Source organism: Trachinotus anak, unplaced genomic scaffold (genome assembly GCF_046630095.1).
Source record: "Trachinotus anak isolate AG129_WGS33_773 ecotype Australia unplaced genomic scaffold, CSIRO_AGI_Tana_v1 ptg000018l, whole genome shotgun sequence".
Lineage (NCBI taxonomy): Eukaryota > Metazoa > Chordata > Actinopteri > Carangiformes > Carangidae > Trachinotus > Trachinotus anak.
This window is the reverse complement of record NW_027273869.1, coordinates 19271322-19295580: the sequence shown is the minus strand read 5'-3', so window position 1 is coordinate 19295580 and position 24259 is coordinate 19271322. Positions and strand designations below refer to the sequence as shown.

At 38.4% G+C, this 24259-nt stretch overlaps 2 protein-coding genes across 3 annotated transcripts; both read left to right on the top strand.

Annotated features, from left to right (window-relative positions):
* Nucleotides 1-607: 607 nt before the first annotated feature.
* Nucleotides 608-7111, top strand: LOC139635492 (interferon gamma 1-like). 2 transcript variants are annotated; one of them, XM_071502881.1, is made up of 5 exons: nt 608-759; nt 1033-1136; nt 2451-2525; nt 2701-2967; nt 3732-7111. In XM_071502881.1, coding segments are annotated over exons 1-5 (534 nt in total). In that variant the 5' UTR covers nt 608-758; the 3' UTR covers nt 3819-7111. The 2 variants fall into 2 exon arrangements, with proteins under 2 accessions (XP_071358982.1, XP_071358981.1); XM_071502880.1 differs by lacking the exon at nt 608-759 and having other exon boundaries at nt 829-1136; nt 3732-4147.
* A 6809-nt stretch (nt 7112-13920) lies between these two features.
* Nucleotides 13921-22118, top strand: LOC139635460 (interferon gamma-like). Its single transcript, XM_071502828.1, has 4 exons — nt 13921-16200; nt 17220-17291; nt 19376-19633; nt 20531-22118. The coding sequence occupies exons 1-4, from the start codon at nt 16078-16080 to the stop codon at nt 20678-20680; spliced, it is 603 nt and encodes a 200-aa protein (XP_071358929.1). The 5' UTR covers nt 13921-16077; the 3' UTR covers nt 20681-22118.
* Nucleotides 22119-24259: the final 2141 nt, after the last annotated feature.

Below are 24259 nucleotides of genomic sequence, written 5' to 3'. Positions count from 1 at the left end.
CTGTGCAGCTTTTTAAGACATTTAAGTCAAACTGCAATTTCAAAAGCTTTTCCTCACAGACTTTATAACTGCAGTCCAAAAGTGTTTGTGTGCAGGTGACTCCATTTGTATTTTCTGTCGAACTAAACTACAAAAAATATTTGAAACACTTTATATTTTTAGTTGCAAATTATGTATCTGATGATTCTTGTGTCGTTTGATCTATTAGTCATTTGTCCAACAAAATGTCCCCCAGTGTCCAACCAACCCAACCCAGTTTCCATCTTTGATTAAGTCACAAATAATTACAATTATAGAAAATTAAATAAAACAATAAAGCTGAAATGAGGAAATCATAAGTATGTAAATTAACACAAGATGATTTCATGCACTGTGACTCTTTTCCTTGTAAGAATGTAGGACAGTTTGAGACCGTTGACGGACCGCACACGCAAACAGTTTAATGCACACAATCTTGCATACAAAATGCAAACACACACAAAAGGTCTGCATAGTTTCATAAAGCTTACATGAGGTTTTATGCACTCTTTGAACCAGTCATGCACACACACATCAACGATATCACTGGCACAACCGGCTAAGTGAAGTTAGCTTAGTGTGCACACAAAATTCTAAGTAAACTGATGAACTGGTCCATCTCCAGTTAAACCACAGTGACCAGGGAGTCTCCTCATTCTGTAATGTGAGTGCTCAGTGGATGGAAGTGAATGGAAACCCGACCAGGGAGTCTCCTGTGCGTGTATGTTTAGCAGCAGCAGAGTGAGTTTTAGAGGAAAACGTGTGTATGATGCTGTTTCTGGCGCTGCTGCTGCAAGCCCACAGACCACAGACATGCACGAACATGCACACTCACACACACACAATGAGACAGACAGGGATACAGACGGCAATATATAGAGACCCACAGGTCAACAGATAGCAACAGTGACTAAAGAGCACATCATCAGACACTTGAAGACTTTTTCCACAGTACAATCTGCATTAGTTTGCATTGAAATTACTGGTCCAACATGTCTACGTCTTGTGGTTCAGTGTGTCTGCTGGTCTTACTGGGAGCTGTGTTGGCATTTGGAAGTCCTCGCTGGCATGTTCCTGCGGACATGATACAAACTCATGAGTCCATCGCACAGCTGCTGGTGAGTTTTACTTGTGGCGTTCAGCAGGGCGCGATTTCAGATCCTGTCCTGTTTTCCTCTCTGCGTGTCCTCTGCCTGTGATTTTAGGGTCTAATCCCCAAAAAATACAGTTTATTGAGTGAATTTGTCTTTTGAGATTACACAGCAGCTGAAATCTGACTTCACATTAATTGATATGTGCACAAGTTAAAAGGTGATTTAGGCATTTTTCAGTTGTTTAAAGTGATGTTTACCCTCTGCTGTAAGGCCACTACAGTCCCATACAAATGTTTCACTTTGAACTAACAGACATCATATTCTCTGCACTGAGGGATGTTTTTGCTTTCATTTACAAGCTTTTAATCACAGATGAAGTAGAAACAATTAGTCTGCCTGTGTTGCAGCATGTGTGAAAGGCAGAGGTCATGTGTATCATTGTGTTTATGTTCTGTTTTCTCATGGTTAACTTAACCAAAGTGTTATCTTGTGGTCTAATGGTGATATAGGGTGTTAACAGTAAGTGATCTCTGATAGTTGATGTCAGTAGGAAAACCATTAGTTACTTTAGACTCCTGCAGCTGCACATAAATCAACAGCCACTGTAATAGTCCTATAGAGCCTGACACTGTATCAGTAGTCAGTTTATGGTAGCCTGGAGTGGCCAAATTATGAATAAAGCCCTGTAGTCTTACTTCAAGCACTAACAGACATTTATATCTGCTGATTGTAGTTAATCAGCACGTCACTGCTCACAGGCATTTTGTTCTATCAGGAAAACACATCATAACAATAATTAAAGTCAAACCCTGGTCTTGTCTATTATTCTGTTTCAGTGATATCTGGAGATGATCTTACTGGGGTTTAATCTACAGTTCACTGTTTTAAAACAAATTTTGAAAAACAAGAAGCAACTTTTTACAAAGTTATGATAAGATGTTTTTTGTGTTCTAAATGGATACACAAGCTACAATCATTTTTTACCAAGACAGCAATAGTTTTCTTGCACTAAAGGTTTCTGTATGCATATAAAAGTGATTCATTTCATGCTCTGAACACCTTACATTGCTGTATTTAACTGTATTATTTAACTTTTAAAGTTTCTATACAAGGTAGTAGTATACCTTTGAAGTGCCTTCTAAACATCTGCAGAGAAATAAAGTACTGAATAAAACAAAAATTTTAGGAAATTGGTAAATTAAAAAAAAGGTGAAAAAAAAAACTTATAGACTTATATATGTTCAATGCAAAGAATTTCCATCAGTGTCTTCATGTTGTGCTTGTTAACTTAATAATATGTCAGATATACTCACATATTATTTTTTATTTGTGTTTTAGGGCCTGAAGCAGCCAGAGATCGGCACTAAACCTCTCTTCAGTTCTGTCATCAGGAGCATCAACACATCCTGCCAGGTACAGAAAACATACTTTACTGTCACTCTGCTGATGTAAAGTCACACTAAGTCAAGCAGCAAAGGAAAAGTGTAATGCTGCCATGAGGAATTGAGTACAGGGAAAAACAAATAGGCACTAAAACTGAGCTCTGAGCACATGATTAATCAGATTATTTCATCCCTCTCCCCCACAGAGAAAAGAAGACATCATGCTGATAAACGCCACTCTGAGCATCTACACACGCATCTTCTCCAGCATCCTACAGCACGGCCACGACCACCATAACAGCCAGCACCACGACAAGGCCTCAGCCCTGCTGGACCAGCTGTCCGACTCCGAAAAGACCCGGGTGAAGACGGTTGTGAAGACGTTCCAGCAGGAGATGGAGAAGCTGAAGAGAAACCTGGGTCAGGTGGACACCGACAAAGAGGATGTGCTCAGCGAGCTGAACAAAATAAAGGTAACTTTGTCCACTTTTATCAGGCAGTCTCAATGAATTAAGAGCTGTGCAAGTCAGTCGGTCACATCTGATGTCATTGCTTTCAAGAGCAGGCGCGACATTAAAAACTCACTTCAGCAAAGTCACAGACTGACAAAAAAACAATCTTAATGATCCTACTCCAGTGCCCAGCTGAATACAGCTTTCTAATTGGCCTATGGGCCCATATTAAAACATTTTAATGAAGTATAATGATGTGGTTTGGTTCAATTTTGGCAAATTGAAAATTTGGCAAACCAGATGTGGATCAATCCGCCACAGAAAATAGTCCCCAACAAATACATTATTTCTTCCAGTTTGAAGAGAGTTTCTTGTGTTAGGAAATGAGTGAACCTTTTATAAAAATGAAACAATATATTTTTGAGGTATTTTTAAAGATTTACATCCTAAGTAGGGATCAGTGCATTTGGATTATTTATTTGTTTTAAGTTTCAACAAACTGTTTTTCCATATTATATTGATTTATACACCTCCCCCAAACTGTTACCACAAAAAGTTGGAGGCAGATTATTCGTCTCAGTGATTCCAAACTTTTTTTAGCTTGTGACACGTTAATGCAAAGAATCACTGCTTGCAACCCGTCATTATTCCATTAGTCCACCTGCTTTTTTACATTTTGTTTTATACTTTAAGTCCATACCTACCATACTCGCAAAAATAATAACATTTTACTGTTACACATACACAAACACATGTAAATTGACAATTGTGTTCTCTCTCTTCAGGTCGATGACCCCATTGATCAGCGTAAGGCTCTGGCTGAGTACCAGCAGATTTACCAGGCAGCTTCTGTGATTAGCTCCCAAAGCTGAGGACCTGCTGGGAAATGTTTGTTCTCATTAACATCATCTAATTTAGTTTAGTAGATTTTTATGTTTTTATCTCGATCAGGACATGTAGCTTTTCTTCCTCATATTTTGTGTTTTTATTTATAACTGAGTTAAGCTGTTATTATTTAAGGGTTATTTTAAGGATCATTTTTCAATCCAATGATCCACCAAACTGGGTTATATTTATTTTTTTGATAATTTAATGTATTTTATTTATGATTGATTTATTTACGTAATTTATTTTTTTTGTTGTCTATCTTCTTTGTTTGAATAAAAGCAGAAATCAGCATCAACTAAGAGCCTGATCTTGACTTTTTTTTTTTTTTACCTCTTTAAAGACATACTACAAATGAGGCTTCATTCAGTTTTCTAACAGAAGAATATGAAAGCGAACAGTGTGGAGTTGTCAGTAATAAATAGATTTTCCAAAAGCAGCGTGACGCACAGTTTCTCACATCTGACACGAATTCGTCAGTTGGTTTCGTACAGGCTGATATTTTGTGGTTTCGATTGTAAATCTGAAACGCTGCGTGATAATGATGCTGATGAACATCAGTGAATTTCTACAGAAAGAGAAAGCCAAACTACGTGACCTGCAATGAGACAAATAGAGAGACGCATGATTTAACTGCGAGATAAGGAAACTCTTTCCATCTCTTATCTAAATCAAATATATATCACGTCACCAAACAGTATACCCACACGTGATAGCTGAAAATGTGATGCCACCTTCATGTTCATTAATGTGCTGCTCAGAAAGCCTCCACTCCTCTGGTTTAAGACTTTCTGCTGTCAGTCAGTCAGCGAAGATACCTGGTTTTAATTTATTTTTCATTTAACTTGATACAAAGTAAACAGAAAAACTGATCCCCTTTGCCTTTAAAACAGCAGCAGTTCTCCTCCGTACACCTGCACATCGTTTTTCAGGTACTTGGCAGGTCTTTCGTTCTAAATATGTTGGAGGACCTGCCACACTTCCTCGGTGGATTCAGGCTGTCTGAGTGTCTTCTGTCATGTGGTCCAAGAAAGAGCAACAACCAATGGGAAAACTCCAACACTCTGCCGGCCAACCAATAACCTTTTCACTCAGTTATGCAGCATTCCTACCAAAATCATAAATATTTATAGTGTTGAAATCTGTGAATTTGTACAATTCCAGATAATAATCTGGATCTGACAGACATGTGTAGGATTGTTTGGCCTTGGCAGAGGTATGTGTTTTACTGAGTGCCATTCTGGGTTGTTTATCTGTCAGCATGATTACACAAAAAGTACTTAACTGATTTGCAGCAAACTTGGTGGAGGGATGGGGGATGGGCCAGTGACGAACCCATTACATTTTGGTGTGGATCCAGTTAAAGGGGCTGATCCAAGGATTTTTTTTTTCGTCATTATTTCAGCTTGGCAAAGGTATGAGTGCCATTCTAGTAGCATATGGTAGCAGTGTTAAGAAATTAAAGGGTTCTGTCCACTGAAATACTTTAATTTGAAAGGATTAAAGGAACTTTTTAGTTTGATCTATTGCGTAATTAAGTAACTTTAATAGGGCAAATGGGAGCCGATCAAAATGTCTTTTTTACTAAAACATTTCTACTTATCAAACAGAGGGGATTAGAAATAAAGGCAGGTCTCAAATAAAGGCCAGTTACTTTCAAAGGTGAGGTAAATAAAGGCCCTGGTCACTGTTTGAGGAAATACCTTAAGTATAATTGCATCACATGCACACACACACACAAATATCTGAGAAATGCTCTTTGGTGAGAGAAAAAACACACAAAAAAACTAAACTATGCGAAGAAAAAGCAAGAAAGAAATAAAGAAAGAAAGACTTCCTGGGTTTCTGCGTGGAATTGTATTATTCCTGTGACATCACTCTGACATAAAAGTGTTCCCCAGTTCATCCACCAATCACACAAAGGGGTTTCCCCTCCATCTCATGATGTAATGAAACCCTGCAGGGAAACACTCACAGGATGGATCAGTGGTTACAACACTGGTTATGGGTAATGAGTCAGTACCACCGACCCAAACCATCCACATGTACCGGTACGTTAACCTGCCTCGTTGGTTGTCACCACCGATTGGGACCTAACATTTCAGAGTCATATCGCCAACATGACAGAAACTTTTAATCATTTAAAGAATATATGTAAAGTGAAAGGCTTCTGTCTCAGGCAGATGCAGAAAAAGCAACAAGTTTAACCTAAATGACCACGTAGGCCGTTTGTCCCCAAACCCTCTGATACAACTATAGTGAAAGTTTGGTTTGGTTTAGGTTCAAAAGGACTTGATCAGGGTTAGACGAAGATCAGGGTTTGGGTTAAAACAAATGTTTTAAGTGACCCATCCACCCACAGCCACTAGAGGGAACTGCCACTTCAACATAAGCATGTTTTTGGGTCATTTAGTGAAAATTTTCTTGACAATAAAACGTAATTGTGGGTTGTAATAGCACCAACAACCCATGGGGATCATTTTTTATGGGAGGACAGTCTTAGGAAAACTTTTAAAAGAACTTATTTCCGGTCAGTTGGACTATAGCAGGGCCTTCCTCACTGGTCTGTCACTGCCAGACTCCTAAAAGCTAGTTTAATCGCAACACACTCCTTCTCAAATCTTTGCGTTGGCTAACAGTTAGTTAACCCTAACCTAACCTGACTACAAAATTTTACTCCTTGTCTTTAAAGCTCTAAAGCCTCGCTCCACAGTACCTCTGTGACCGACTCGTGCAGTATGAACCTAATCTCCATGTTGCTCCAAGAGTTAAAACAATAGCTGGTTGTTCTGGTCCCAGCTGCTGGAATATCTCACCAGATTGTTTCAGATGAGCTCCAACATTAACAGTGTTTTAAAGCAGACTGAAAACCTTCATGTTTTCCTGTGCATTTGATTGGTTTTATTATGTTCAGTGTGTTGGACTGGTCTACTTGGTTGTCTACATTCATATATGTGTTTTCATGTGTATATACATGTTTTTGTATGTTTTTTTCTTCTTTTCTTATGTCTTTTTTTCTTTGATTTTAATAAAGATATTAATGAACTTCAGTAGAATCAGTTTCTAATGGTCTCACACTGTCATATATTGTAGAAAATGGTACCTTTTATTTATATATTCACACAAAACATCATTGTTGGAATCTAATGATGTAAATATCTAATGTAATTAAATGTAATTTTTAAATTAATCTATTTTCATATTTTACCATGTGATGTTTCCCTGTTCTCCTTCCTGGGAACAGTTAGTCACAATGTCTAATTAAGTGGCTACCTTGAGATTCCCTCCAAAAAAAATACATGAATATGAAAACTACCTCAATAATCTGTCATAATATATTTTTTAATTTCCAGATTAAAGTACACAGTTTTTTTTTATTCTATTTCATTTTATGATTCAAGAATGTAAAGTATATAGACATCATGTTAAAAAAAAAAACGAATTAAGAATACACCTCGATCTATTTAAAAGCTTCCATCTCCAAAAAAAAGGGTTGCGACCATTTTAATGGTTTGAAATAATAATAAAAAATAATTCATTTTAATGAATAATTTTTAAAATATTTGACTCCGATAAGTACTCATTTTCAACCTTGAGTACAGGTGTCTGTGGTAAATATTTTAAGCATAAAGTCCACTTACGTAGCTTTTCCTGGAGCTTTCAAAAGTGTCCCATGGTCTTCCTCAGCAGAAGAAACTTGTTTTGTTTTGTGTAATGTTTTTTTTATTTGTCTTCTAAGATGTTGTGATTTTGCTTTTATTTCTGAAATGTTGTGGTTTGTTTTGTCAAGTTTCAGTGATAACATGTATATCTGAAAAGTTACCACAAGATACTGAAATGATAACATTTTATCTCAAGCAAACAAGACTAAAAAATAAATATCAGTGACCAGTAATCACAGCATCTGCACCTTACGAAAGTTATTTTAAATCCTTATCTCAAATGAAAACAACATATATACTTTTTAATACATGTCTCTGAATGGATTTATATAATGGTATGTATGACACACTTTTTGATTCAGGTGTCATGTGGTGTGAAGGGGTTTCCCCTCACACTAAGTAAGAAGATGGGACTTTTCTTACTCAGAGGAGAGAAAAGGTGACGTCTGCTGAAGAAAAAGGTCCATCTCAGAAAAACTGAATCATCCTACTTGCAGATGAACATGGTCAGTTTGAGGTCTAGAAAAATTTATTTTGTCCTGCCCCTGAGTCAAAATGCATTCTTCCCCACTTAACACCTGACAACCAAAAACTTTAAAAGAAAAACCATGTTTAGTCCGTTCTATCGACACACCAATTCAGAAACTAAAACGACAGACTCAGTTTTTTGTTTTCTGCATCTAAGGCTCCAAAGACTGATGAACTTTGCATAAACTACAGTGTGTGTCTTCATAAACATAACAAAGATAAAAAAAATAATTTTTGGTTGATTTTCTTTTTGAAGTCTCTCTGAACATTCTCTGACTTTCCTGTCTCCACAGTTCAAATGAAAGAAGATCTGAATTGATTTAAAAAAAAGAAACAAAGAAGTTGACTTACAATGTTCTCGATGAGCCTAAACCCCCAGGTTTCACCTATCAGGCTACAAAAAGGTTGCCTTACCTTAGTGAAGGCTGGTGAAGAGATTAACACAGCCTCAAAGGAATAGCTGCAGGTATTGCCAACAACAATGATATATAATAATGATACACTATCAGTCAAAAGCTGTGGAACACCCCCAATGTTACAGTATTTGTTGAAATTTCAGCAGTTCAGGTCCAGTGAATAACATTAAATGGTACAAAGGTAAACAGTAAACTACCCAAGGTAAGAAAAAAAGTCAGAACAGTCTACCTGTTAAATACCTTGAAAACCATGAACTGGTGCTGTTTTAAAGGCAATCAGGCAGGAACTGGATGTCAATGCAACATCAGACAGACTCTTAAGACTCTAGCATAGGACAGATGTTGTATTTCGATGGAAACAAAAATTGGGTTGATGTCCTAACCCAACATTGGCTGATTGATATTGTTATGTTTAGCAGACGTTGGGTTATGCTCCCAACCAGAATGTCAGTATTTTATATGTCAAAATGGTGTTGGCATGGAGAAATCCAACATTTGTAAGATGTTGGATTTTGGTTACTTAACAACACAACTTGAAACCATAGACTGTATATAAAAATAGACAGACACTCTGGGTCTGAAAAGTGAAGCCAATGTTGAGGAGCCTTAAACCTGCATTATATCTAATGACCATCAGGGGGCCACTCCACTGGTTGCAAAAAGAAATCCATTTTGTATTGAACTCCACGGGAAAAGACCCTAATTCTCACTTGACTTATTACCTCAGTAAACATTTATGGTCTCAGTTGCTCGTTTCAAGTCTTCTTCAATACAACATAATGTCCATTTTTTTAAAATTATGGCTCCATTTAGAGGAAAACAGACCATAAAGCAGGGTTACCATGTGATTGACAGACTGTAACACACACAGCGACCTGCCTGGCAACCTGGATAGAGAACAGAGCAGGTCAGATCCACCGATCAGTCCTTCTCAGCTCCACCTTCTTGAGCACATGAGGTTTCTTCTGGTTTTGAAAAAATACAAGATGGCGACTACCAACTTACAAATTTGAGGCTTACAAACAGCAGTTCACAAACCAACGTGTTAAAAATATAGGTTTAATTAAGGAAATACAGGGCCAGACTGGGACAAAAAATTCACCCTGGCATTTTGGTCCAGACCGGCCAACCACATGCATACATCACATGCACCACCCATCTTTGCACTCCTTTTAATATGTATACTAACTGCTACTCCTTAAAACCACCAAAGCCATGTAATTTGTAAGCAGGAATCATTGACAGTAGACACATTAAATACTTTTAAACTAGGCATTTATTAATACTATAACAGTGATGAATCCTAAAACAAGCTGTGGCATCCATCCCGTGTGTGTCTGTGTGTTTGAGGGAGAAAGAGAAGAGAGAGAGAAATGGACATGATAAATGATTGATCAGATGACTACTGTTTTCCAGACAAAGTAGGCCAGTGTTGAACAGCTTGTAAACTTACCCAGTCAGAAAGGATGAAGGTGAACTCCTTAGATTAATAATAAAAAGATCAACAGAGGGCATTCTGTGTCTGTGTGACAGAGAAAGAGAAACGAAGAAGGATAATAAAGGATTGATCAGATTATTAGTATCTTCCAGATAAAAGTAGCAATGTATAAACTGAAAACCTATGTATGAGGGATAATGATGATTTATACACATGTATGAGGGAGAGAGAAAGAGAAAGAATAGACATGATAAATGATTGATCACTGTTTTCCAGGCAAAGTAGTGTTGAATTATTCTCCTCCTCACTGTGTGTGTCTATATCAGTGGCGCTGACAGCACCACTAGCATCAGCCACAGGAGCTGATGACCCTGCTGCTGCAAACATGCCCCTGAGTTTGGCACATTTGGCAGCGTCTACCTCAAGTGCCTGTTTCTGCACACTGCACACAGGTACACAGCCCAAAGGGGGAGGTGTTTGAAGATGTGACTGGGCCGACCCAGTGTCAAAAAAAAAAAAAACAGCCGCTAATTTACATGTTTCATGGGCCTGTGCTCACTTGTTTTTTTGATGAATGCATTACGCCGGCACCGAGACCAAGGGGGAAGGTGTTTAAATATGCGACTGAGCCAGTCTGAGCCCAATGGGTCGCTGCTCTATGAATTTTATGGGCTGGTCAGACAAATAAAAAAGGGATGTATTGGCCTAAAAAGCACGTCAGTCCAGCAGGCCCTGGGGGGTTATGTTTGCTTCTTTCACACATTGGTGGTGGGGGGGGGGGGGGGGGGGGGGGGGGGGGGGGTTATTGGTCTTTCTTTGATGTGTGTGTCTCTGACTGAGCTGTGAGTTCAGTTGCAAGAAGAATTATGTTTGTGATGGAAACAACTTTACTAAACCAAAAGCTTATCTTTAATTACACGTGCAGTGACTAACATTTCCAATCAAAGGTCACGATCAAATATGGAGATTATTTTAAGTGAGTTATGAAAGTTGATGATCTGAAAGCCTAGCAGACTTTCAGAGCTTCAGTAGAACTTCAGCAGAAATTAGGCAAAAGATCATTTAAGTTCATGCAAATATTTGAAAAGAAATGGCTGTGAATTCCTCAAAACAGAGAGACATTCTACCTGTGAAACCTCTTCCTGTTTGCGCCTGTGTGTGTGAATAGGGGATACCCATGTACTGCACATATATTATTCAACTCCTGAACGTCAACAACAAAATCTAGTCATCTCTCATCCTGTTTCCTGCATTTCTTTTCTCCCTTTCACGCTGAGCTCAGCTCTTGATTCAACTCAGTCCCCACACCAGCAGCCATTATTGGGCAGGTCAGAAGTTGCTCCTTGACCAGATGTGTTCTTGGAGCATTCCTGAAAGAGTGAACGATGATGATGATTGGGAAGAGAGAAATGTTTGTAACCATCAATATACTGATCACAGGACCAGCTGACAGTAGGACAGCTGGATGTAGTTTAATCAAAGGCAACTTAAATAATTTTACTTTATGTGGAGGCCTCTATCAACCCTGAACAAAAGCTCAAGCATTGTTAATGTAACTTAACACTATGGCAAAGACAACACGAACACAGTGTGAACGCTGGCACCCACAATCACCGACCTTACATACAGACATTTGCATCTATGCACTGGAACCACACACGTTTCGTTTTGTGGGCTGTGACTTGGTAGTTGTGCTGCTTGGATAAATCTCGCTGACACGGCTTACATGCATATCATAAGTAATGCTAGTTCCATGTCTCACAAATGATTGTTGCTTGCAAATTGGAGAATTATTTGCTAGGCTTTCGCACAGTCATGCATGGGTCACAGCCAGTAGTTTTTGAATGTTTTGAACAAACAGCTCTGTTACATAGATGTATGTGGACTATGCAAAGTAGCTCTGTAATGCTGTAACTGTACAGTCTGTAACTGTATGGCTAAATAGAGCTGGTCAGCACTGTAAGACAGCTTGGTACTGGTTAATGACATTCAAGTTAAACTCTATGTGCATAAAATTGTATGGATTTCTTGCAATTTACCAATATTTAGCTGTTTTTGAATGTAGGTGTGAAGTTATGTGTTGGAATAAACTGATAAAGAAAAAAGAAGGTTTTAACTAGAATCACTGCCTCGTGGTTGTTTGCCTCCGCAAACCAGTCAAGTTGAAGGAAATATGATCACAATCTCTCCTAAGTTGCAGCGTTAAGCAATAGCCAAGAAGTGCTTTTGCAGAACACTATGATGTCACAGTTGACCTTTGACCTTTTAGATTTAAAATGTCATCACTTTATCATTTTATCCTGTTAGACATCTGTGGTAAAGTTTGTTATAATTAGCGCATGAATTTGTGAGTTATGGCCAAAAACATGTTTGGGAAGGAAACAATGACCAAGTGGAAATTTATACCCAATGCAATAAAATCCCACCTGGACGTCCCTGCTATATTGCATTCACAAGAACATAAGGTCAAAGTAACTTTGACTTTTGACCTTTTAACCTCCAAAATCTCATCAGTTTATCTTTGTGTGGTGAGAGATCAACGCACTGCAACACATGCGACTAGACCAACACAAGCAAATTCAGAAAACACCTTCAACAGGTTGACATCAAATTTCCTCTGAATATTCACGACACAACTAAAAACACAAATGCACTGCAAGTACTGACGACAGAACAGAAGTATTTCCAGCAGACACAAAAAATTGTTATTATTGTGAGTATTTGCAGCACGTGTCGTCAAATTCATGATGTTTTCTGAGTTTGCCTGTGTTTTGTCTATTTGCATGTGTTTTCTTAAGTTTCAGTGCATTGAGCTATCTGGGCCATTGTATCTTTAAATCCAAGTGAATGTTTGTAAAAACATTGAAGAAATTTGAGATTTTGCGTTCACAATAAGTGGATGGACAGACAGACAGACAACCCATTAACATTAAGCCTTTGGCCACAGCTGTCGTTGGTGCAGGGGCACGAAAATGTCAAAAGGCCAAAATAAAGTTTCCTTCACTGGTCAGATGGTTGCATTTATCCATGTATCCTTCACATTATAAGCTCCTGGGCATCATTCCTTCTCATTTACAATAAAACACTTTCTCTGAAGCACAGATGACCCTCCAGTTTCACTTTTCTTTTTTGTTGTTTTTCTTTGATGCAGCTTTCTGAAGGTATTTTCCCACCTCCTGTTTACTGTGCTGATGTTATCAGTGTTACTGCTGCCCAGGAATTCCTTTCAATTTGTTTCTATACAATTGCCTCACTGTGTGTGTGTGTGTAGTTGTGGGCTTGTTTTGCTGTATTTTAGGGTACTAAGAACCCCACTGTATCTGTGGAGTCCGGCAGCTTTGTTAGGACCAAAATGCTGGACCCTACAAGTTTGAGGGTTGAGACTTGGTTTTAGGGATCAGGTTAGAATCAGGTTTAGGGTTAGGGTTATTATTAGGGTTAGGCATTCAGTTGTGATGGTTAATGTTAGGGTAAGGGGTTAGGGAATGCATTATGTCAATGACAGGTCCCCAAAAATACAGTAAGACGTGTGTGTGTGTGTGTGTGTGTGTGTGTGTGTGCATAAAAATAGGTGTGTCTGACAAGAAAAGACTCATATTATGTCAGTTCCCTTTAACTGAGTGAGACACTCCTCATTACTCAGTAGAATCACCTCACACCTCGTTGGGTTATCCACTTCATGACATAATTTCCTGTCCTCATCTCGCCTGTCAGTCTTTCTTGTACGACATTACCGACAATTCAGTGCAGCCACTTTGACAGTTATCTCTGGTTAAAAACGTAATAATTTGGTGTTAATACTATGAAAAGTGGATATTGTTACAATATATTTTCATATCACCATTATACGACTATTTATACATTACTCTTAGCTCTCAGTTGTAACTGTTTGTCCATTATTTATGCAAATTTTTGTCCATTTATTACAAGTGGTCATCCAATACTTTTATCTGCTTGCAGTACTTTTATCTATTACAGTTATTCTTTAATGTCAACCTCTCTGTTTCATAACTAGTTTTCAAACACTCAATTGCAACATGTGGTGTTAATGTAACGAGTGACTACGAGGTTGATGGGCACTCACTGGTTATTTTAAACACACTGTAGAATTGGAGTGAACTTATCCGGTGATAGAAGCTATTGAGGACAGTTTTTATTTGATGTGCATGTTGGTGTTATGCTGGAACTCCTCAGCTCTGACAATAGCTGGTTGTGTTTCTATGACAAACCTTTCAGTCAATACCACATTAAAATCTGTAGAGCCATGTCAGCTTGTTAGATGGCTAACCACAGTAACCAGTATTGTCTTTTATTATGAACACATGGGATCAGCACACTCGCTAACCAAAGCTGTGCTCCTGCAGCCGATGTCACAGTTTCATCTTTTCATTGGATGTGTTGAAAATTTCAAATGTGTAGAATAAGGACGGTTTCGGTCATTTTCACCTGAGAAGATCTTACCAAAGAGAACGTCCACTGTGTGAATTACTGTGTGAACAGAATAAGCAGAAGTACCAAACCCACATCCAGTTTCGTTGGACTCTTTTCAATCAAACCTCCTCTGTTCAGTATCCACATGCTTCCACCAGCTTGGGCTACAGAGAACAACTGAATAACAATATCATCAGATGACTATAGCCGCAAAGACGCATTAAAGCGCTGTGCTGAATAACTCAGTAATTGGATGTGCCAGAACTCCCTCCATTTGAACAAAGATAGAAAACTGAGATAATGGTTTCTGGAGTCTGAGAAGAACGATTTAAAAGTCAGTGCTCTGCTTCAGTCACATTTAAAACCACAAACCGAGCCAGAAATCTTAGTGTTGTCATGGACTTAGACGTAAAGTTTAAAATTCGTGTTAAGACGAAATCAGCCACAAGTGTATACCAAGAATTAAAAGACTTATGTCTAAGCAGGATTTACATATAAATGTCTACTTGTCTCTAATGTATCATATCTGAAATAAACTCTCTGAATACTTGAGGTCAGTTCTTTTAAATCAGGGCTTAAGATTTTTCACATTGCTGTTGCACTTTTTCAAGCTGAACTTGGACTGTAACATAATCATTTGATCTATGATGATGTAAAAATACTGATTAATGCAGCTGTAGTGATAAAAGGCAGGCTCTGGCCCAGGGGTTTCCAGTTGAATGCTGGTGGAGCTGCCAACTGGCCTCTGATGCTTCGGTGGTACTTCAACACACTTCAGTTAAAATCACCAAACCTTTTGGAGTTCCAGTAAAACAACAAATACAGCCATTATACTTGTATAGTTTAGCAATTTTGGTTTATTTTGCCTCAGTCCCACTGGAAATATGCATTAATGTCAGCACTAAATGGGGATTAATCCATCACTGAAAATAGTTCCCAAAAAGTGCACTATTTCCTCCAATTGGTTTAGATAGATGGTTTAGATGTATTTTACATTTTTGGACGAAACCAATATGCTGACCATGCTTCAGTGGTCGCCAGGGGTTTTAACATGGTTCAGTTGAAATCATACCAGCAACAGAAACCCTTTAGAGTTCCCAATAAAACCACAGGTGCAATAGATTGCTCAGAGTTTGTAATGGTTTCCATTACATTCTACTGGATCTAATGATTTCCGACGCAGGCTGCAACCCAAGCGTGTTAGATAGCATGCTTTCCGATGGCTGCTACTTGAATCTCAATATGCTCCACTGGTTGCATGCAAATACAGGCCTCTATCAGAAACCATTAGAGCTCCCAGTATGACCAGTAAAGACATTAATCCCAATAAAGCCACTGGGTGATGTGGATTTCAGCAGTGAGCATGCTTTGTGTCTGGTATGCATGAGTGGGAGACCCCTCACCCACTTCTATGAAGTTTGTTGATTTAAAGGAAACTGCACAACCACACTTTTCACACCTAGATCATCACTGCATCACTCTCTCTCTCTCCCCTGTGTGTGTCTATGTCTCTCTGCCCCATTACCTCGCTCTCTCTCTCTGAGATATAAGTAAAAGCTTTCATGACAAGTCAACAGTTTGAGCCAACTTCAGGGCAAGAGACACACAACTGTCAGTCAGTCAGATCATCAGTCAGAGAGGTCTTTGCTCAGCCTGTCTCCATCTTTGCCGTCGCTCCGACAGGAATTGAACGCCAGCGCTCACACCAGGCCCGGACCGCCTTGGGAATCGAACCGACAAGTAGTGGACGAAGGGTATTACAAGAGGTGTTATGATGGTTGCAGCAGCGAGGGCAGTGGTCTGTGTTACTCTATGGCTTACTGTGTGTCAGGCCAGAGGCTTCACCCTCCCTGCAAAGATGAACAAAACCATCAGCAACCTGCTGCAGCACTATGTGAGTATTACTGGTACTACAAGTACTACTTCTGTTGGTACTGCTGATGCTTGTGTTTGTGTGTCTCTGTCCCAGTCTCTGTAGCACTTCAGACAGTGGTGGTAGCACTCTGTTTCCTCCTCTTGTTTCTCTCTCACCCTGATGCCCTCACCACAAACACACACATGCGCAAACACATCTTTTTTTTTTTTATCCTGCACTTACTGTGTGTTTAAAAGCCCAGTGGAGGTTTTTGTGTTAGTGTATTAATCCATTAATGCACACATAGAGTTTACTAAAACATTATTTATCATTATTTAAATGAAGTTTATGTAAATTCTATTATGGTCATATGGTAATGCATTGAACAGCAGTTTTGCTGTCTTTGATGGTACATTCAAGGACCCTTTGACTGATGAGATTTTAAAAGTTGAATTCTATTTTAATGCTTTTTAATGCAAGAAACAACCACATCCACATTTTCTTTTAGTAATTTAAAAAAAAGAAATTTTATTTACAACAAAGCTTGAGGCAGACAACAGTCAAATCCTTGAACACACCAACAACAAGTTTTTATGTAAAATTCTAGGAAGTTATAAATACAGTGTAAGAAATGACCGAGTCACATTATCTTTTTCACAACTTGTTTGTGTATTTATCTTTTATTTGATTATCTAATAACAGAGCTCATCAACAACAGCTGACTTTTAAATCTTTGATGTCAGACTGTCCTTGAATGCACCACCAATAAGAACAGTTTGTAAAACAGTGCAGGAAAGCATAAAAACAATTAATTTAAGTAATTCATTATATTATTCTATTGGATTCACTACTGTAACTCATCATTTAAATGATTTGCAACAGATACCTCTGAAATCTCAGATGTCTGATTGTTCTTGAATGCACTAGTAATCAGTTTGAAAGTTTTACGTGATTTGTGTTTATTTGGCCAATACCTGAATGAAAACACTAATCTGGTGCTTTAGACAGATTCATGTCAGGTGTGATCTGAAAAATATTTTTCTTTGTCTTTTTTGCAGAACATTTCATCTAAACTGAGGTATAGCGGGAAGCCCGTCTTCTCCAGAGAACTGCTGACTGGCAAATTAGAGGTAAACAAGGTCCAGTTTAGCTTCTACACATCTACAAGTCTCTGTGGTCAGTTTGTGTCACAGATATAGTCTGAGCCTCATGGAATGTGTTAGCAAATTTTCCTGTGGGGAGCGTGGGAGGTTAGCACTGAATTGCACCTACCAGGGACCACCATTTTCTCTGGTTGTGTGCAGTCAAAACTCCAACTACATTCTAAACCACAAGTTTAAAGGAACATTTTGGCAGATGTGTTTTTTTTCTTCTGGACATAGATGCTACTCTCATGTCCGTGTGTTAATACAGAGCTGGAGGTTGGAAGTGGTGAGCCCAGTTTGGTTCCGTCCAGCATCCAAGAACACACCTGAAAACACCTCTCCAGCTTGTTTATTAACACGCTGTATATTGTTCTATCAACGCTTTCACAAACAGAAATTTAAAATTTGAAGTGTGGATCTTGGGGGAGTTGCTGGGTAGTTACTACTACTTGACAATTATGTTTTTCTGTGCAGAATCTCCACACTTTAGGAAGCCGTGCACAGTCAGTGTAGTAAACTGCTTTTTGTCAAGAGATAGCTTGTAGTTTCTTTAAACCCACAATTTGTCATTTTCACATTTCTGTTTATATATGTGTTAATTAATGTTTGTATAGTTTGTGTTGAGGTTTTTGTGGGTTCTTTTTTCTCTCTGCTGGCTCTGCACTGTGCAACCTTTGTGCAATTTCTCAGACTCGAGATGAAACTTTCACTCCTCACCAACAATGATACAATGCCATTTCATTTTGGTTTTGAGTGTCAACTCAACAGAATCGAACCACTAAACACCAAGCTGAGAGTCTTTCCACCTTACAGGCTGCAGTGTTTTGCTTGGTTCTTTGCAGATTTATGTCTTGTGTGGTTTACAATATAACATCTAGGGAAGATGAGCTCGAGGGACAGCTAGCTTAGGGTGTAAATGCTCTTGGATGTTGCAGTAGTGCAATAATATATACATGTAAAAATAAACAAAACAAAGATAGAAATTTGGTTCACATTTAGATCTGACGCTCGTTTTGGTAAATAAACTCTTTAAAGTAAAATAATGTCAGCCATGATGGACCTACACTCCAAGAAAGTGTCAGGTATCCCGTTGAGTCGGGTCAACTGCGGCTGAGTGTTGGCACAGTCGGCTGTGAGCACTTGCATCAGCTTTGGCCATTGTTGGCACTGGAATCAGGAATGTGATTGTTATGTTGGCTGAGTCTGGCATGGCTGGACATTTATTCTATATTTGTTTGGTTTTTTAAAATCGTGTTTCAACACAGAAATGAGCTCAGACAAGGATGTCATCAGAATGAATTTCTATCATATTTTAGTTTGTTGGGTAGAAAGTGGTGTTGAGCATAGACCTAACTAACACACTCTGGAGTTTCCCATCTTGTTTTTCCCTCACCACAACACAGGTGCTGCATTTCATCAAATTTGAATGTGTTCCAGTCCAGACACTAAATGTGACTCATCTGAGGTGTTTTAGTTGACAACTCGTAACAATTAACTCACTGGACTGTGTTGACAGTTTTATTGGCTTAACAGAATAATAAGCAAAGATTGTTCAGTGCTTTGCATCCTAATGAGTTTCAAACCTGTTGGATATGACATTCATGTTTCACTGCCTGTGAGTGGCATTCCCCTTTAAGGCCTACTCTATGCTGAATTTAACCTATGTTGAAAACCACAAAGTTTTTCCACTGTGTGAAACATTTTCAATGCACCAATGCTGGTTATGTGTTTGTTAAGCAAGGGAAGACCAGCTTATATTTAATTTAAATAACTCTACCACTGCTTTTATGTTTTTATTAACCACAAATGTATATTTTCATATATTTAGTTCCTCATGTTTTAATTTTTTTTGGCAGACTTTGGTTTTATTTCATTTCTTTAGCTTGCAGAGACTTGAGGCTACATTTTTGTTGTGGAAGATGGTCAGGAAAGATTATTTAGGATTTGTAGTTAACAAGTTAAAACATACATGAATGATCTATATTATTTCAGCAGATGAAAGCAATTTAAACATCCACCATCAGAAATAATAGTTTATTTAATGACCTCTGCATTTCGCTCTCTCACAGACAAAAAAGCTGATTTTGGGCGGTGTTTTGGAGGCGTACGAAAAGCTGCTTGACCAGATGTTGAAGGAGCTGCCTTCCCCAGGTACTCAGACAGCCACCGCTGCCCCCATCCCCGCCGATAAAGCCGGGTTGGAAGTGGGCGAGGATGTCAGGACGCAGTTGACCTACATCCTGGAGAAGGTCCAGGATCTGAGGAAACACCATTACCAGGAGCAGGACAATATTCTGCAGAAACTGCATGCCCTCAAACACATCCAGGTAAAGAGACATAGACTCACAGAGAGAGAGAGAGAAAGAGAGAGAGAGAGAGAGAGAGAGAGAGAGAGCGCAAAGCCATGGACCTCAACAGTTAGGCTGTTGGCCTTATGATCTGGATAGCAATAATATTGTATTAGGTTTACGGAGAGTCTCTTTCAAGGTCATTATAAGACTAACTCGGGGCCTATGTAGGGCTTGAAGTGAGACTCCTGGAGGGTTTATGTAGAGCTTCAAGTAGAGCTTTATGATGGTCTATGTGCTGTAGGGCTTTTAGAGCACTTTAGAGCTTACAATAAAGTTTTTGGAAGGGTTGTGAAGGGTTTATGGATCTTTTCAAAGGTGTAAAGCATTGTAGGGAAGGTTTATGTTGGCCTTGAAGCAGGTAAAGGAAAGTTTTAGGAGGCAAGGCTTAAAGTCGGACTTATGGAAGGTTTATGTAGGTCTGTTGGGGGCTTAAAGTAAGGTTTATTAAAGGTTTTTATTGGGCAGCTTATGTGAGGTTAAATTAAGGCATATGAAAGGGTTTTGTAGGGCAAACATAGAGTTTACGTAGGACTTGAAGTAAAAATCCTGGAAGGTGTATTAAGGGGGGTTTGGGTGGGGTTTGGGTGGGGTACGCATAGTGAGTCTTCCATAAGACTCACGCATAGTGAGTTTATGGGAAGCTTAGGTATGGGCTGAAATAAGTCCTATCAAAGGTTTCTCCATAAACCTTCAATGAGCTTTAATTAAACTCTACTAAGCCCCTTGTAGTTCTACATAAACCCTCCACAGGTCTTACTTATTCTACAGCTTTACTAAACATTATACTTGACTTTTGATATGTCTATGTGATGTTACTGTTGATTTGTTGAATGATTAAAGTAGAATTTCCCTGTCCGACCCTTTTCCTCCCAGATGGATAACCTCGTCGTCCAGAACAAAGCATTGTTTGAGCTGCCGCGGCTGTACTCCGAGGCGAGTTCACTGCTCGGCGAAATGAAGAAGCAGATGAGGCGGCGACGGCGGAGGCAGGCACGGAGGGCCAAAACTAGTCTGAGAGCCTGAGACGTGAGGAAGCATAGCATCAATGATGACAGCACCAAAAGTAAAAGGCAAAAATAACAATAACCATAAAACAACGATGAAGGATATTTTATGACCAAATTGAAAATGGATAATTTTTTAAAATAATAAAAATTTTAAAAAGACCCCAAAACATTTTTAACTTAAATCAGCATGCCAATTTTTTTCTGTTTTAGGAGATTATTACAGAGATTATTTCATAGATATTTATTATAGTGAACCAGCAGCCTAAGACTAAATAATATACAGTTTTATAAAATTTATATATTTTTTAAGGTGTTTTGATACTTGAAAGCAGCTTGACGGTTTGATCCTGTGAAATGTTTGTCTCTGTAGGTACCACAGAGCTGATAACTAAGAGTATTCAATATGGAGTTTCACTCACTTGTAACAATCACAATGTCACTCAGTATCACCTGGAAACATTTGATTTCTTGATCATTTGTTTTTCTTTTTAATCTATGTAAATACTGCAGGCGATTTAATGTTAAAAAAAGGCAGGCAGATAATTAAATTAATAACTAAGAATTAAATATAATTTTGTCTGATATGATACATTGATAAGATCAGTATATAAGGAAAAGGATCAAGTGCTACAAGGTAAAAAAATTTATTTTTCATTGAGTGAAACTCCTACTCGATGGGTGGTGAAGAGGTGGGTGGTGTCAGATTGACGGGAGAGTCCTGATGCAAAGCAGATGAAATTTATGTTTTCACATGAGAAATATGACATTTACAATATTTCACATGTCAAATGTCTTTAAAAAACCTCATTTGCCTCTACCATATGAATGTTTTCACCTTGTCCAAATATACAGAAGATACAACTGTGTCACTTGTATCTAATATGTGAAGTTCTTGAAATATCCTAAACAAACAGGTGATAAACATTTGAAAAGGCAACATTTTTTAATCAAAAATCCAAAGTCTGTAAAACTTGGCCTCTAAATTCAGTCGGCCATAAGGTGCCATAAAAACGCTCCATTTCTCTGTGAAAGTTTAACAGTTGCACCTTTTTGACTTTTTATAAATGAAGCTGAATTTCAAAAGTAACAGGACTGTCGCTGCCAGAACACTCCACCAACTCCATTGTGCCCTAAGAGAACTGATGATGTTTACAGTACAAAATACACCAGAGTTTATTGCTAATGTACTTAAATGTACTACAAGTCCTCTGAACATTCAGGTCCAGCACTGAAGTACTTCACTGCAGTAAAGATGCTGTAGTAGAATTACAATTCTCTTCAGGGATTTTTGTATTTTACTGACATTGTTGTAATTTTCTATATTTATTTTCATATTTAAAGCTTTATTTAATATTGAAAAATATTATTGTTATGATTGATGGTTGATTATTTATTATGTATTTATTGATTGGCACATGCAGATAAATGCACTGAATAAAACAGAATGAACTTTACCTTTTCTCTTGTCTGGTTCTTGCCTTGATTTTTAGGATTGTAGTATGCACTTTGGTTTTGATTTGACCTTTACTGTTGAACTTGGTTTTCGGTTTTCATGGACAGAGAGCCAGCAGTTATTTCAGTTTGTCTGTATCTAGCTGAAGGAATTTCAGGCATTTATTCATTAATCATTAATTTGAGAAAAAAATGTCACCTACAAGTCCATTTGGTAGCTGTTCTGGAGCTTTTGATCATCCCATATGATCATCATCAGGACTTCACAGGACTTTCTCTTCTTAAAGCCAACAGAGATAAGAGGTCATTAAACATCAGTGAAAGTAATGAGTAAGAAGTGGAAATTTGAACATCCACATTTCTAAAACAGCTGGCTAAGATCATGTGATATGAATCAAGGCTCCAGAAAACAGTTACTTGGACCTTGAGTTGACCTTGAGTCAACTGTGTCCTCAGTCAAGAATTCACTTTGAAACTCAGTCACTGATTTGTTCAATTCACAGGACTGTGGTCACTCGGCACAGCCATGAGGTACGTTTTGGTATCATCTGCATAAAAACAGTATGTATGCAGAATTTGTTTTGCAACATAAAAATGAAAGAGGCCTGAAGGCTGAGCTGTGGGGTATTCCACGCTTTATTGTGGTCAGCTTGAATGCAGAGTTGCAGAGTATGACAAAGTAGCTTTGACAATAAATTAAGCATATGTGCATCTTTGCTGTACATTTTCTATAACTTTCACGGTCTTCATCAGTGGGATGAAATCACCAAGGTGTGGGTGAAAATCTCAAATTCCCACTAAGTGGACCTTGTTTTACATTTATTAATCAAATGGAAATTAATCAATACAAGAAGAAGCTGAAGCTTTAGTGATGTCCCTCACATAAAGAAGTGATTACATTAAAGGGAAATGGTGGAAAGAAATATTAAGATATTTTCTAGGTATTTGTATTAAAAATGTTACTTAGGTGAAAGAACAAAAGCATTATGATGTGTAGACTGTATAAGTCCTGTGGTTATCAACCTAGGGGTTGGGCCCTGTAAACAGTCGCAAGATAAACCTGAGGGGTCATGAGTTGATTAATGGGAGAGGGAAATAAGAAATTATTATCTGATCCACAAATCTGTTTTCATTTTTGTATTTTTCTCTAAAATTTTTTTTATTTATTGTGAAATACTGTTAAGTTTGATCTTTGGATCTCAGAACACACATCATGTTAGAAGTCTAGAGGGGAAATGTCTCCATGCAGACTCCAGCTCTGTTTCCAAGTGTTTTACTGTTCACAGACTCAGCTGACAGGCCCCTTTAAATCTTGCATGTAACTGATATTAACACTTCAACACAGAGAACAAGACACTGCAACAAACAAAAATCAGCCAAACAAATTGTTGTCATTGTGTGTTGCAGCTGAGAGACCATGCTCCTCTGCAGCCAGGCAGGTGGGTATTTCTGCAGCTACAACAGCTCAGACCCCCACCCTCCCTCCAGCCCACAGCTGCATGTCACTTCCTATGACATCACTTCTGGTAAATGGAAAATAGTTTTCTTTTACAGTAACTGCAGCTCTTACCCACAATGCAGTCTGAATGCTCTGTGCATTTGTGTGTGTAAAGCTGTGACTTCTAAGAACTGGAGCTGTGCTTCCCCACAGCAACTAGAGTTGTGGTGCTGTGTGTGTGTGTGTGTGTGTGTGTGTGTGTGTGTGTGTGTGTGTGTGTGTGTGTGTGTGTGTGTCAATAAACAGTCTCAAAGGGACCTCACAACTTTAATACACACTAGAAAAAAGACGGCGACAAATTATCATATTTTAAATCAGTTTTTCAAAGGAGTAGTTGGTTTTTATGTAGTTGTTTTTGACACAGGGTGGCGTTATTCCTCTGTGTTAATGATGAGACATTACAGGTCAGACCACTGTGTTTATCTTGTCTCTGTAGGTAGCTCTTTATGACTCTGGCTGTGTGTTTGGGTTCCTTGTCATGTTGCAGAATGAATCCGGGACTGATCAGATGCCTCCCTGATGGTTTTGTGCAGTGGGTAAGAATCTAAACATCTTAAGTGCCTAAAACTTTTGCACAGTCCTGCACGTAGATCTCTTTTGCAAGAAAGACCAGGAGAAACAAGGACCAGAGAGAAGACACAAACA